Source organism: Patagioenas fasciata, chromosome 10 (genome assembly GCF_037038585.1).
Source record: "Patagioenas fasciata isolate bPatFas1 chromosome 10, bPatFas1.hap1, whole genome shotgun sequence".
NCBI classification, from domain to species: Eukaryota; Metazoa; Chordata; class Aves; order Columbiformes; family Columbidae; genus Patagioenas; species Patagioenas fasciata.
The window spans coordinates 9040044-9054376 of NC_092529.1; the positions used below are offsets into that span (position 1 = coordinate 9040044).

The 14333-nt window shown below is 60.6% G+C and overlaps 2 protein-coding genes across 3 annotated transcripts in view; one reads left to right on the forward strand and one right to left on the reverse strand.

The window, feature by feature from the left end:
• LOC136105806 (semaphorin-3F) overlaps positions 1–14333 on the reverse strand; it is a 111461-nt gene that overhangs the window by 82246 nt on the left and 14882 nt on the right. The window lies entirely within an intron of this gene.
• SEMA3G (semaphorin 3G) lies at positions 494–13288 on the forward strand. Of its 2 annotated transcripts, none has more exons than XM_071813070.1 (16): positions 494–593; positions 4498–4658; positions 5652–5714; positions 7244–7363; positions 7917–8058; positions 8178–8294; positions 8525–8667; positions 8747–8861; positions 8975–9044; positions 9258–9402; positions 9678–9909; positions 10026–10117; positions 10386–10427; positions 10587–10812; positions 11365–11504; positions 11606–13288. In XM_071813070.1, exons 1-16 carry the CDS (start codon positions 500–502, stop codon positions 12068–12070), a joined length of 2367 nt encoding a protein of 788 aa, XP_071669171.1. In that variant the 5' UTR covers positions 494–499; the 3' UTR covers positions 12071–13288. The 2 variants fall into 2 exon arrangements, with proteins under 2 accessions (XP_071669171.1, XP_065701694.1); XM_065845622.2 differs by having other exon boundaries at positions 7968–8058.

Here is a 14333-nt window from a genome sequence, read left to right on the forward strand (position 1 = left end):
CAGCCCCCTTGCCCAATTGGCCTGATGTCCCCAACTGGCCTGGTGTCCCCAGCTTGTCTGGCTGCTGAGGTGGGACCCAGGGGACAGGTGCTTATTGGTGCTTGGAGATCACCCCACACTGAGTGTCCTTTTCAGGGGACAGGTCTGCGTGCCCTCTCCTACCCCTCCAGGAGGGCAAGGCTGGGGGACCCCACCTTGCTCCCCATCTTCAGAGATGAGCTGAAGGGGCTGGTGGAGTTACCTTGCGGGGCGGGAGGGGGGGTGCTGCAGGAAAGCCTACACCGCTGGTGGCAGGCGACAATTTGGGGGCGTACCGAGCTCTCGGGCACCCCCTCGGGGGTTGGGTCCGGCCCGCCCCTCACGACACCCCCCGCGCACCCCCGCCGTCCCGGAGGATGGGGGGGGGGGCGGTGGAGGCGTGCCGGGGCGGGCCGGAGGCGGTCGGATGGCGGCCCCATAAAAACTCGGTGCCACCGGCAGCCCCGGCAGCGGCGGCGGGATGCGGCTGTGGGTGTCGGCGTGGATGTGCTGGCTGGGGGCTGCGCTGCTGGCGGCGGGGCGCAGCCCACCCCGGCTCCGCCTGCCCTATCGTGGTGAGCCGGGGCACCTGCTGCTGGGTGAGGGGGGTGATGGGAGGTGTCTGCCCAAACAGGGGTGTCCTCGGCTCCCCCCACGCGGGGGTCGGGAGGAGCCCCGGCTGTGGGCACTGGGCCCTGAGTGCGGGTTTATGGAGGAGTTTGTGCGGGGGGCACCTTGTGCTTTCGGTGGGTGGCTGCTCGGCGTTGTCCCGTTTCCCACGCGGGACGGTGGGAGCCCCCGAGGAGGAGGAACGAGGGAAGACGGGTGATGGGGCAGGGGAATGCACCGCCCCGCTGCTTCCCACGAGGGATCGTCTCGCACGTGGAGTGGGGGGAAACTGAGGCAGGGCACTGTTCTGACACTGGTGCGCTCTGGCATGTGGATTGGGTGGCCGCTGTGGTGCGTGGATGCTCCCCTGGTGTGGGTATCCCCGTGGGTGCTCAGCACCCTGCCCATGGCTGGGTGGGAGCCAGGCGGTCTCTCAGCTGCCCGGGGGGGTCCCTGGGTGCTGCTCAGCCTGGGCACCCCTGAGCCCTGCCGTGTTGGGAGGCGGGTGCTGGGGTGCCGGGGGGGCCCTTCGAGTACTGTGCTGGGAGTGCTCGGTTTTAATTAAAACTCTCCCTGTGATCTTGCTCTGGCTCGCTGCATCCCCCGCTTTGCCAACTTAATCCACCAGCTGCTTCCAGCCAAACTTGACAGGAGTTTGGAGTGCCCCAATCTCCTTCTTGCCTAAAAACAACGAACCTGCTCTTAGAAAAGTTAAAATAAAATAAATTGCATAATACATGTCTTTCCTCTTCTCAAGGAATGGGGAGACCTGGGGCAGCCCAGCTCTCAGAGAGCCCCAGGACCTGCGGAGCATGTCCCTGTGCCAAGGGAGAACTGCCACCTGCCCTGGTGCTGCCCGGGGGTCCCCTGGCCCTGGGGCACGGGCTGGCAGTGTCCCTGGCTCTGTACTGGGGCTCCCTCCCTGCTACATGGGGGAAACTGAGGCACGGAGTGGCCCCGCTTACCCTGGGAGGGAGCAGGAGCCTGGGATGGCTCCCAGCTCTGCCCTGTGATGGGATCGGTTGGTGCCCTCAGGTGGGGCTTGGCAGCAAGGCTGGCAGGTTTGAGGGCCCGGCAGAGCTTGGTCGTGGGGCTCAGGGTCTGGCTGGGTATCTGAACCGCTCCAGTCCAAAGTCGTGCTTTGCCATTCCCCAGGTGCAAGGGGCTCCCCAGGGCTGGGCGGGCTCCTCAGCCTCCCGTGGGGAAGGAGCAACCTTTTGAAGCTTTTTTCTTCTTAAGCTGATTATTCCGTTCCTCTTCCAAATTGGAAACAGAAGCTGAAATTTCCCATGAAATAAATTCTGCCACCGCCTTCTCCCTGGGGGGAAGAAAAAGAAAATGCAAATTTCAATTAAAACCATTAGATGCCTCTGAAATGAAAACCGGGGTGAAGTGAAGCTGCTTGCGCTTAGCTCGTTGGCTTGGACTGTGTGTGGCTGGTGGCTCAACATTTGGGGTAGCCATAGGGGAAGGTGTCACGCTGTGGGTGCAGGAGTGGCTGTGTCCCCACCTCTTCTCTCTCTCACTTCAAGCTGCTCTTTTCCTTCTCCTTTGACTTCCAGCAGTGGCTTTTATAAGAGAGGAAAAAACATTTTGCTGCTGTGCACAAGGAGCATCACAGCGCAGCCCAGTGCCCCCCGAGCTCTCCACTGTCTCCCCCAAAGGGCCCCCATCCTGCTGCAGTGGTGCTTGGGGGGTGGCTTCTATGGGACCCCCACCTTGGGGGTAAAGGGGTGCTGGGGATGGAGTATGGCAGGGTGCTGCTCCCTGGGGAGGGGAAGCCACGGGAGGGGAAGGCGCCCAGAGCCTGTGTAACCTGAGGCGCAGGAGGAATTTGTTGGGGCTGGGGGAGTGGGGGAAGTCTTGCCTGAAACAATAAAAGGAGCTCAATGACTTTGCCAATGTTATTCTGAGCTGGGAAAACATTATTGCTGGGCAAGAATAGAAGGAGACGGCAGCGTTTTCCTGTGCTGGGCCTGGCGATATGGAAGGACCCAAGATGCTGAGAGGGAAAGGGGAGGAGGACACCCCCCTGGGACATGGGGTGGAGGGGTCCCCTGTGCCTGGTGTCAACTCTTCTTGCAGCACAGAAGTCTCCCTGATGAGGATGGAGCCACTGGGGCTGTATCCCTTCACACCACCAGCATCACCAGTTAGGGCACTGGAACTGCCCTTGAGTGACTTGGTGGGGATGGGAGCTGTGTGTGATGGGGTACAGGTGGCCATTCCCCCCTCACGGATGGATCTTGCTTCCCTTGTAGGTCCCGGAAGAAGCATTTTGTACCAGAATGGGATCATTGTGTCACTGGCCACCTTCTCACTGGAGGTGACAAATGTCCCCCCAGCAAGAGCAGGGTTTGGTACCCCAGTGCACTGGGCTGCTGGCCACTCTGCTTGTCCCACCACCAACTCCCCTCTCATGGAGACATGTGTGGTGGATGCTCTGGCTGGGGCTTTCCCAGTGGTCAGCACTGGCAGCTGGCAGCCTTCCCCAGCACAGGGTTTCTGGGGACATGGCTGTGCTCATCAATGGTGCTTTGTCCTCTTCTGTCTGGTGGGTGCAGTGGCTGGGAGGGGGTTTCAGAGCCTTGTGAAGTTGAACCGCTCCCTCTTGCCCTTTTCCTCTGTGGCAGCTGGGTGGGCGCCACTGTGCCGGGGTTTTCTGCTTGCTGACCCGAAAAGTCATTTCCCATTAGGAGCCAGTCATGCCACTGCCCCCGCATCATTGTCAGTGTGAGGGTCCCCTCTGCATCCTACGGGGTTTGGGCTTGGACCTGCTTTGGAAGCTTTGATCACCAGACCCTGTTGCTTTGGGATGTGATGTCTGTTCCAGGGATACAGTGTCCCTGTGCTGGTGCCTTTTTCCAAGCACTGTCACCATGCCATGGGGGGTGGAAGTCTCCGTGGCACTGGGGTCTGATGGTGGTAGTGGTGGGCTCTGTGTGTCCGTTTTCTCATGGCATTGGCTGGGTGCCTCCTATTGCGTTCCCAGCTCACATCCGGGGAGGACAGGACCTCTGCTCTCCTCATGTCCACTCTCACTGTCTTCCTGGCCTCTGTGCGGGGCCAGCCTGGGGCTGGCAGCAGGCACAGCCTTTGCCAGACTCTTGCAGAGCCTGAGTTGCTGTGGCACAGCCATGGTATGACCTAGGGGTGGCTGAGCTGAACCTTGCCGGGGGTAAACTTGTCCAGGACCTTGGTGCCTGCTGGCTCTGTGGCTTTGTCCTTGCCTGGGAGGGAGAGCAGCAACCTGGGCTGGGGGAGGCTGGGTTGCTTGTGCCTCTGGGAAGGGATGGAGGTGAATGCTGCTGCTTGCAGTGTCTGGGAGCAGCTCTTCTGCTGGCCCTGTGATGTCTCCATGGTGCTCAGAATTGGCAGCTCAAAGGGACACTGCTGCCTCTGCACCCATCACAGCCCTCTGGTCACTCCCTGAGAAAACTAGGACCCCTTGGTGCCACCACTGAGGTGGGGGGGCTGAGCATCCTTTCACATTTCCCAGGCAGGTGTGAAGGGTGTTCGGAGACTGGGAGCCCACACAGCACCTGTGGTTGTGTTACCCCACTCTGTTTTCCCTTGCCACAATGCCTGTTTGCCACAGCATTCTTCAATGGCTGGCCCTCAGGTGGAGAGGGCCTGGGAGTGCGATAGGGCACTTACCTGTGGGATGTTATCCATCACTTGTCCCTCCTGTCCTCATGTTGAGTGGGCTGTGGACTGGTGTTCAGGGGACCCCAGTGTGCACAGCAGGATGTCCCACAGGCTTGTACCCATGGCCAGGAGGGGACATTTAAGGTGAGCAGTGCTTACAGAGCCCTGCAGGTCTCTGGGGCCGGGATGACTCCTCTTAGTGCTTTCCTCCCTCTCCGGCAGAACTTTTGGGGACCAACCGCTCCGTTCTCTTCTTTGGCCACCGAGGCTTCCTGGGATTCCGCTCCCTCTACTTGGATGAGTACCGTGACCGGCTCTTCATCGGGGGGAAGGATGTGCTCTACTCGCTGCTCCTGGACAGGGCCAGTGCGGATGCCAAGGAGGTGAGCTGGGTCCAGCTGAGCCCCCCGGGGTCTCTGTCCCCCCCCTGCCGCCCTGTGCACCCCTCTCCCCTCTGAGCAGATGCTGCCCGGCTGAGCCAGGTGAAACCACCCTGAAACAAGACCTGCTCTAGGAATGGCCCTGTCTCAAGTGCCCCAAAATGCATCTGAAAACCTGGACTGCCTGGCAAGGGAGGGCTGGCCTTGGTTGCTGCGGGCAATTAGCAATTAAACATGGTTTGCAGCCAGTGGCACAGCCCACCACTTTGTCCTGGGTGCTGAGTGGGTGCTGAGACCCCACTCTACTAAAAAGCTGTAATTGAAACAGTGAGTGCTCCCCAACGCCATCTGGGCATCCCCTTCATAGGCCAAATATACAGCTGAAAGCCTGCAGAGACAAGGAGCTAACAGCATTCATCACTACAATGAGCTGTGCCAGGGCTCAGCTGGAAAAGCCCTCAGACCTCTCCAAGCCTCTTGGTGGGAGAGGTGACAGACAAGAGCACCAATGCTGGGTGGTGATTCCCCTCTTCCTTCACCCTCTCCAACTTCTTGGATTTTTTTAAACGTGTTTCTGGGCCATTTCCAGCAGCAGAAAGTGGAGAAGGAAATGAGGTGCCCTCAGCATGCTGGGTCACTGCAACGGGGTCAAGAGCTTGTGTACCCAAGCTGCCCCTGGTCCAAGAGCTGTTGAAGGCTGTGGGGGACTTGATCTCCATCACTCTGTACTGTTCCCATACCACCCACAAGTCCCCACCTTCCAGGCCAACTCTGGCCATCCCCAGTGTGACCCCCCAAAACCAGCCTGGCTGTGGGCTGTGACCACTGGGGTGCATTGCCCAGGAGAGTGGGTCCTGCTGGGGCTCTGAGGAGCTGCTGGTCCCTCTCTCTGCCCCTCTCTCCATCCCTGTGCCATCAGCAGCCAGGGGACATGTATTCGCATGGCTGGGCCCCTGTTGTCCCCGCTCCTGTTCCAACAGGTCCTTTGTGTTTCAGATCTACTGGCCTCCCCTCCCTGGGCAGACGGAGGAGTGTTTTCAGAAAGGGAAGGATCCAAGGGTGAGTCTCACCCATGTGTGCTCTGCCCTGAGCTGGGGGGGTCCCCTTGTGGGCCAGGGCTGTGCCATGTCACCTCATGGGAGATGGCCCTGGGGGGTCACAGACTGGTTAATGCTAGAGCAGAGCAAGGGATTATCCCGGTGCATGAGGGAAACTGAGGCAAGGAGTTGGTTACCAAGCCTGGCCATGTGAGATGCTTGTGCTGGGCTCTGGAAATCTCATCTCTGGGGCTCCGCTCAGCCCCATGATCACAGAGTTGGGGTCAGCATGTCCCAAACATGGCTGTACCAAGTGAGCAGCGATAGCCGGGCTGGGAGACTCCAGCTCAGAGGCACTGAAAGCCCCATGCTCTGCTCCAGACCCCAACAATGTGGTCTGGCCCATCCTGGCCACCTCTGATGGTGGGAAATGTGTAGCTGACTCAGGTTCAGCGACCTCACTCACCAAACCTTGCCACTCTTTGCACCCCCCTGTTCGATATGAAACAGGACTATGGCGGGGAAAAAGTCCCCAAGGCTTCCCTGGCCCAGACAAATTGCTCCCGGGAGTACCCCTCCTGGTCTGTGTGTTTATTTTATAAGCTCTCACCGACAGATTCAAGATGGGGCAGACTCGACCTTTTATTTTTCTTGAACATACATTTTTTTTTTTTAGACATGCTATTTTAGAGGCTCTTTGCAAAGGGAAAATAAACAGCAGGGAGGCTGGGAACCCCCGGGGCAGCTCGGTGGCGGTGTTCCCAGCAGACGAGGGGCCTCGTGTCCTGCCGAGGGGGATGGTGGGGGCAGGCAGGACTGGCGCTGGCTGGGGGGAGCTGCCAAGCTAACGGTGGTGATGCCCGAGCAGAAGGATGGGAGTCCTTTCCCAGCAGGAACTGCCAGGACAGAGGTGGCAGGTCTGCAGCCCTGGGGGTGCCACTGCTGGTGGTCCCTGATGGAAGGGGACAACCCCAGACAGTATAAATCGGGGCTGTTCTGGAGACAGCCGAGGATGCCTGTGGGTATCCGTCTTTGTCTCCTGCACTTCCTCCTTTTGTTTCATCCCTAGCGTGAGCAGGAACACGATGGGGAAGGATGTCCCTGCATGTGGTCACGTCCTGGGCGCTGGGAAAAGGAGGGTCCCCCAGGGGACTGAGTGTAGGAGCTGCCACCAGGAGATGGCTTGGCAGGTGACCTTGCTGCCCTGTGAGCTGTGTGATGGGGTGTCTGTGGGCAGGAGATACCCAGGTACCAGCTGGGCCATGCGTGGTTCCCCCAGGGATGCTGTCCGCAGCAGAAGGACCAGTAAAAAGCCCCATCCTTTTGCAATGGGCTGTGGTCTCCCCAGATGAAGTCGGTGCCAGCCCTGTGGGTGGGTGCAAGCTGCCACCTCGCTCCCCTGGCACCGGGGTGAATGCAGAGAGCCTGGGTGCAGCCCAGGGAGCTGGGGCTGGGGCTCACCCATTGTTGTAGGGCCCCAGGCACAGGCAGGGAGCTGGGGGTGGGCATCAAGTCCCCTGTGACCCTTTCCTTCCCCTGCTCTTCCCCCAGACTGACTGTGCCAACTACGTCCGCGTGCTGCACCCCTACAACCGGACCCACCTGCTGGCCTGCGGGACCGGTGCCTTCCACCCCGTCTGTGCCTTCGTCTATGTGGGGCACCGTGGCGAGGTAGGGCAGCCCTGCGGTGGGTGCCCACTCTGAGCATCCCTGACAGGACACCCCTGGGAGTAGATCCCCACCTTCTGCTTCCTTCGTGGGTGGCTTTGGGATGGCATGGGGATGCTGGATATGGTGTTCGCCCCATGCTGAATACTGGCGGGGGCTGTCAGGAACCAGCTCCCTGTTGCCCCATCTCCCCCACCTTTCTGGCCTGGTGTTGCCTTATCAGACATGTCCCCTGGGGCTGGTGTCCTGCCAGGGACTGTGGTGTGGGTGGGGTTTCCTCCTCTCCCAGCTCGTTGCTCATAAATCAGGTTGGCTGGGGTGGAAAGGCAGGTCCCCCATCCCTTCCTCACAGCTGGGTGCTGTGCAGGCAGAGCCAGCCCTGCCCATACCACAGTGCCTCTGACCAGGCGATGGGCAAGCGTTGGGGCTGGTGGGTCCCTCTGGTTGCTGTGCATCCCCATAGCATCAGCCTTGCCCCAAAAAGCACAGATCCTACTCCCAGATGATCTCTTAGGAAGCAGGGAGGCAGGGACCAGCCCCAGTCCTGTGTGCCCAGGCACAGCCAGGGGACTCACCTGCCTGCTCCCTGCCTGCCCCCCTTGCCCAGCACACCTTCAGCCTGGAGCCCGCCAGCGTGGAGCCCGGCCGGGGCAGGTGCCCACTCGAGCCCAGCCGCGCCTTCGCCAGCACCGTCATTGGTGGGTTGTGTTCCTTGGGAACCAAGAGCCCTTGGGGTACTGGGACTGGGGACGGTCCTGGTGCCAGTCCCTGTGTCAGCCGGGCTGGCTCTCAGCCCCGCGGCAAATGTCTTTGCCAGGTGGAGAGCTGTACACTGGCCTCACTGCAGATTTCTTGGGCCGTGATCCCGGCATCTTCCGCAGCATGGGTACCCGCTCTGCCTTGCGCACCGAGGTGGACCAGCGCTTACTGAATGGTAACGGCTCCTCCTGCCCCTTTATCCCCCAAGCTGGGCTAATGCTGGGGACCAGAAGCCTTGAGCACCCACTGGCCATGGTGTGACATCCCCTGTGTTGGGGAAAGACACCGGACCAGTGTGGCCTGGGGGTTCTCCTGGTCCCCATCCAGCCCCAGTGTGGTGCGGGGGTCCGAAGGCAGTGGCTGTGCCCTCTCACCCCATCTGATGCAGCCAACTCCCATTTGTAGACCCCAAATTCGTGGCAGTCCACTTGATCCCAGACAATAACGACAAGGACAATGACAAAGCCTATTTCTTCTTCACGGAGAAGGTGGTGGAGGCGGACAGCAAGGAGCATGCCATTGTCAGCCGGGTGGCACGGGTCTGCGTGGTGAGATGCTGGCAGGGATCATGCAGGACAGGGATGTGCCAAGTCACAGCAGTGGCCCTGATGTTCCCTCTCCCTGCAGAACGATGCTGGAGGTCAGAGGGTGCTGGTCAACAAGTGGAGTACCTTCAACAAAGCACGGCTAGTGTGCTCTGTCCCCGGCCCTGGTGGCATTGACACTCACTTCGATGAACTGGGTAAGGCGTGTGTGGAGCTAGGGACCTCACTGGGAGTGGACCCTTGGTTGGTGGCTTCAGCAAGCTCCTGGGCTTCCAAGAGAACCTCCACAGCTTGGGTTTCTCATCCCCAGAGGATATCTTCCTGCTGAGGACGAAGGATGGGAAGAGCCCGGAGATCTATGCCCTCTTCAGCACCGTCAGGTGGGTGGTCCAGCCCCAGTCTCTGGGGACATACAGCTGCAGCCACCCATGACCCGCCCTGTCACTGCCACCACATGGCTGGTGGTTGTTCCCGAGCGCCCCCCAGCTCTGCCCTGGTCTGTATGGAAATGTCAGCTCTCCCATGTTCCCCACTGATGCCGCTGGCTGGCTCTGAGTGTGGCTCTGCTTACCCCATCCACTGTCTCCTTTCAGCCACGTCTTCCAGGGCTCTGCTGTCTGTGTGTACCACATGGCTGACATTCGGGAGGTCTTCAACGGGCCCTTTGCCCACCGGGAGAGCCCCCACCACCAGTGGGGCGCCTACGAGGGCAGGGTGCCCTACCCACGGCCTGGCGTGGTGAGCAACTCCCCAGGCTACCAGGTCCCCTTCGCTCCTCCGATTGCTCTTCTTGGAGGGTGATGGGGCTGATCCTCTGCCTTCTTACCTGCTGGGATGGGCTCCCTGTGGAACCCACAAGGGATGGCTGGGGAGCGAGGTCTGGCAAAGGGGTGAAGGAGATGGATCCCAAATGGGAAGGCAGGGAGGGACCCAAAACAGCTCTGTGGGGTGATGGAGGGGCAAGGACGGTGCTGTGGTGACCAGGCTGAGCTGGTCCCTTCTGGTCCCCACAGTGTCCCAGCAAGACCACCAACCAGCCCCGGCGGCAGTTTGGCACCACCAAGGACTTCCCTGATGAGGTGCTGCACTTTGCCCGTGCACACCCCCTCATGTACAAGCCCGTGTACCCCCGGCACCGCCGGCCCCTTCTGGTGAAGACTGACCTGCCCCACCGCCTTCACCAGCTCGTGGTGGACCGGGTGGAGGCTGAGGATGGGCAGCATGATGTCCTCTTCCTCGGGACAGGTGAGCAGTAGGAATGGTGTGCAGGGAGAAGCCCTGGCACTGGGGCTACTGGTGGGCACGACGCAGGGGTGTGTGGTGGCAGGGTGCTCACACCTCCAACCTCCTCCTCCTCGCAGATGCCGGCTCAGTGTTGAAGGTGGTGGTCCTGCAGAAGACAAGCTCAGTCGCAACTGAGGAAATTGTCCTGGAGGAGCTGCAGGTTTTCAAGGTGCCATTTGCTGCTCTGCATGCAAGGGAGGGAGACAGCGAGGTGGGCTCAGGGTGGGGACATGGCTATGGATGAATGCTCAGGGCTGTCATTGCACTATTGGGGACTGGGAGGTCTCAGGGCTGTGAGGGCAGAGGGTGGCTGAGGGTGTTCTCACCCTCCCCGAAAACATTCCCAGTGTGCCCCCAGAGCTCTGGCACATCTGAATGAGCTGGGCTCTCCACGGTGAGGCTTTCACCAGGCTCATACCCGCTCACCACCACTGCAGGTGCCTGTGCCCATCACCCAGATGGAGATCTCTGTCAAACGTGTGAGTATGGATAAGGCTTAGCCATGGGGCTGGGGACATGGCAGGACTGAGTGGTTGTCACCAGCCTCTCGAAGCCTACATGGTGCTTACCCTGGGGATCCCCGCTGGGGCTGTGCCCATGAGGGCTGCGGCATCACCATCCTGGTGCCGTTCCCCCAGCAAACACTCTACGTGGGCTCCAGCCTCGGGGTGGCCCAGGTGCGGCTGCACCGGTGTGAGACCTACGGCACAGCTTGTGCCGAGTGCTGCCTGGCCAGGGATCCCTACTGCGCCTGGGACGGCACCGCCTGCACCCACTACCAGCCCTCGGGTAAGCGCCGTCACCGCCGTCAGGACATCCGCCACGGCAATCCTGTGCACCAGTGTCTGGACCAGAACCTGACTGGTGAGAGACTGGGGGGGTCCACAGGGCTGAGGAGCTCATTCACGTGTCCTGAGATTTTCAGCATCCCCAGCCCTCAGCACACAGAGGGGCCTGTGGCCACAGAATCATAGACTAATTTGGGTTGGAAGGGACCTTCAAAGCTCATCCAGTCCAACCCCCTGCAATAGGCAGGGACATCTTCAACCAGATCAGGTTGCTCAGAGACCCGTCCAGCCTGGCCTGGGATGTCTCCAGGGTTGGGGCATCCACAACCTCTCTGGGCAACCCGGGCCAGTATTTTACCACCCTCATTGTAAAAAAAATTCTTCCTCATGTCCTGCCTGAATCTCCCCTCCTTTAGTTTAAAACCATTACCACAGGTGGGCTGAGGCACCCTTGTCTCTGTGCCCTTAGACCAAGGGTGCCCCGAGAGAAGGTGGGTGTTGTCTGTCCCTAGGGAGGTGGGGAGAAGGGGACTGAAGCCACACAGTGGCCCTGGACGGGGGGTGACACCCAGGTGCATGGAAGCCTGGCTGTGCCCTCCCCATGAGCCTACGTCTGTCTGTGCCGCAGTGGATGATTTTGAGAGCGTTGAGGAGAAGGTGTTGTATGGGGCAGAGGAGAACAGCACCTTCCTGGAGTGCACCCCCCGCTCCCCGCAGGCCACCGTGCAGTGGTTTGTCCAGAGACCCCCTGATGAGCAGCGGGATGAGGTGAGGCTCCCCCCATGCCTGCTGTGCTCGCCCTGTGAGGACATAGGGGGGATGTGGGGCCAAATCTGGACCCCTCCCATCAACCTTGTGATGGCCGGCAGGTGAAGACAGACGAGCGGATCCTGCAGACGGAGCAAGGGCTGCTCTTCCGCAAGCTGCACCGCCACGACACTGGCATCTACTACTGCAAGACCCTGGAGCACGGCTTCACACAGACAGTGGCCAAGACAGCCCTGGAGGTGCTCACCAGTGAGCAGCTGGCACGCACCGTCCCCTGGGAGCGGGGGGACGAACCCCTGCGCCCACTTTGCTCTGAGCCCCGGCTGGTGCCGCAGGCTCCCAAAACCTGGTTCAAGGACATCATGCACCTCATCAGCTCTCAAAACCTGCGGCGGGTGGAGGAGTACTGCGCCCGCCTCTGGTGCAGCAGCCGCCCCCACCACCGCAAGAGCAAGCTGGCCCACACCAAGCACGCCCTGGCCAGCGTGGATGTGGGCAGGAAGGGACGGACAGCCAAACCCCACGGGGAGAAAAACCGTGTGCCCCGGCAAGCGGTGGCAACTTAGGGCAGGGAAATGGCTGTGGGGCGGCTGGGGATGAGGACAGGCTCCCCATGCTGCTGGTTGCCCTGGGGGACTCCTGTCCTGGCGGGTGCCTTGCAGCAGGGCCAGACTCGGCCCTCTGTCCCCCCAACTGTGGTGGACATGACACCAGGGCTGGCTCCTGGGCAGGTCCCTGTCACCCTCTGTGGCTGCAGGGCTATCTCCGAAATGGCCGTTGTGGTGGTATGCATCAGCCCCACAGCTGGATGCTGTGGTGGGTGTGGGGCCACTGTCACTGAGGTGGGCTGGGGCTCGGCAGGCGCGGTGCCACCGCAATGCCATCACCCCGGGAGCTTGCTGGCTTTCCAAAAATAAAGAGGCTGAGCCTGGTGCCATGGGGAGCGGCTGACAGCTCCAGGCTCTTGCCACGGGGCCTGGGAATGATGACGCCTGCTCTCATGGGGGGCAAAAAACTGAGAATCAGCTCAATAAGCTTCCATGCCCAGGGTGAGCCCCATTGTCCACTGCACCTGGGGAGCCAGAGTCATGTCGTATGTACTCAGGGGGACAGGGCTTCCCCCAGCTGTCCCTGTGGCACCAGGATGTGCTCAGCGGTGCCAGCCTGTGTGTGGGTCCAGCTCCCCCTTCTTCCCCGCCCCCCCACAGCCACAGACCGTTTTCAGGATGGGCAGGATCAGGGAGGAAAGTAAATGGCTGTGGGCAGGTTAGACCCGTTCCTGGGTAAACACGGGAAAGGCACTGATGCCAACACTGTCAGTGTGCCCAGGTGGGAGCAGGGACATGCAGAAGAAGGTGGCCCCAGTGCAGCCTGGGGGGATGCATGCCAGCCTGGGTGTGTTTCTGGTGGTTGGTGGTCCTGCAGGGTTGGGTGGGACAAGGCTGGTTTTGGGGGGCTCGATGCTGCCTGGTGGAGGTAAACCAGCCCCCAGGGCTTCCCCCAAATGCAGGGGTTGGGGGGTGGGTGTGTGGGAAGCCCCCCCGTCTGCCAGCACCATCCCAGCTTGCCGGCAAGGTGCTCACTGGCTTTTCTCACCCGGCATGAGCTCACTGGCCTCAGTGGTCAGCGCAGGGCGATAAGGATCTCCCCGTTCCTGAGGCTGGGCAGCCCCACACAATGGTGTGAACTGCAGTGCTGCCAGGACCGGCATTGTTCGGAGGCAGAGGAACGGGAAAGAAAAATAATAATAATAATAATTAAACCCCCTAAATAGCTCACACAAAGCCAGGTCATGATATCATCCCTCCTCCCTGTGTGTATGTGTGTTTGTGCTGCAGCAGCACAGCACCACAGCTCACTGCGGTGCCTTTGATGGGGGCAAAGTCCCCCAGCAGCGCTGCCCTGTCCCATGGTGCACCCGTGGAGAAGAGCTGCAGGTCCCAACCCTCTTCTTCAGCTCCTTGTCCCACCTCCCTGCTAACTCGGGTCACTGCATGGGGTGTCTCCTGCGGTGGGAGAGCTGCAGAGGGGCTGGCAGGTCAGGACAAGTCCTGCGGGGAGGGGAGTGGAGCTGGCAGCAGGGATTTACGGGCCAGACTGGAGCCAAGCACGTGGATCTAGTTAATTGTGAGCCTAGGGGGTGCAGAGGTGATAAGCAACAAGTAGAGACAAGGAGGGACAAAGAGACAGAAGTCTGATTCCTCAGGGCCTGGATTTAATGGCTCTGGAGCACTTGCAATGGGCCACGCCGCTGAAACGCCTGTGCCCCATTGCCTCTGAGTGACCCCCGTGCTCAGCAGAGCAGGGGCTGGGCTGCCCGTCCTGGGGGGGGCAGCGGGAGAGGTCCCGGGGCCTCTGCTCCCTGCAGGACCTGGCCCTGAGCTGCGGCAGAGGCTGGAGGTGACAGCGGGATCAGCGATGTTCCAAACAGGGCAGGAATGAAGAACAGAAACCAGCCCCAAAGGGCCTTCCCATCCTGATAAACCTCTGTAAATCTCTGCAGCCGCTGAACCTGTCGCTTCTGGGTAGGTTTACATCAGTAGGACTTGAGAAAGGCTTTTGTCACAGGCTCTGCACAGCTCACATTCCAGCCATGTCCCTCATGATAACCAACGAACAGAGGCAGCCTCAGTCCCTAGAAATTTCCAGAGGCTGAATGGACATGAACATGTCCTCACCTGCACAGAGGGGTGGAAGGAGACAGCTTTGGTGGGCAGGTACAAGCACTGTTACCCCCCTTATCCTCTGTACGAGGGCAACAAGCGCTGCCTGGGTCTTGGTGCTGCTGGCCAAGTCCCATCCCTGGGGCAGACGCAGGGCGAGGGGAGC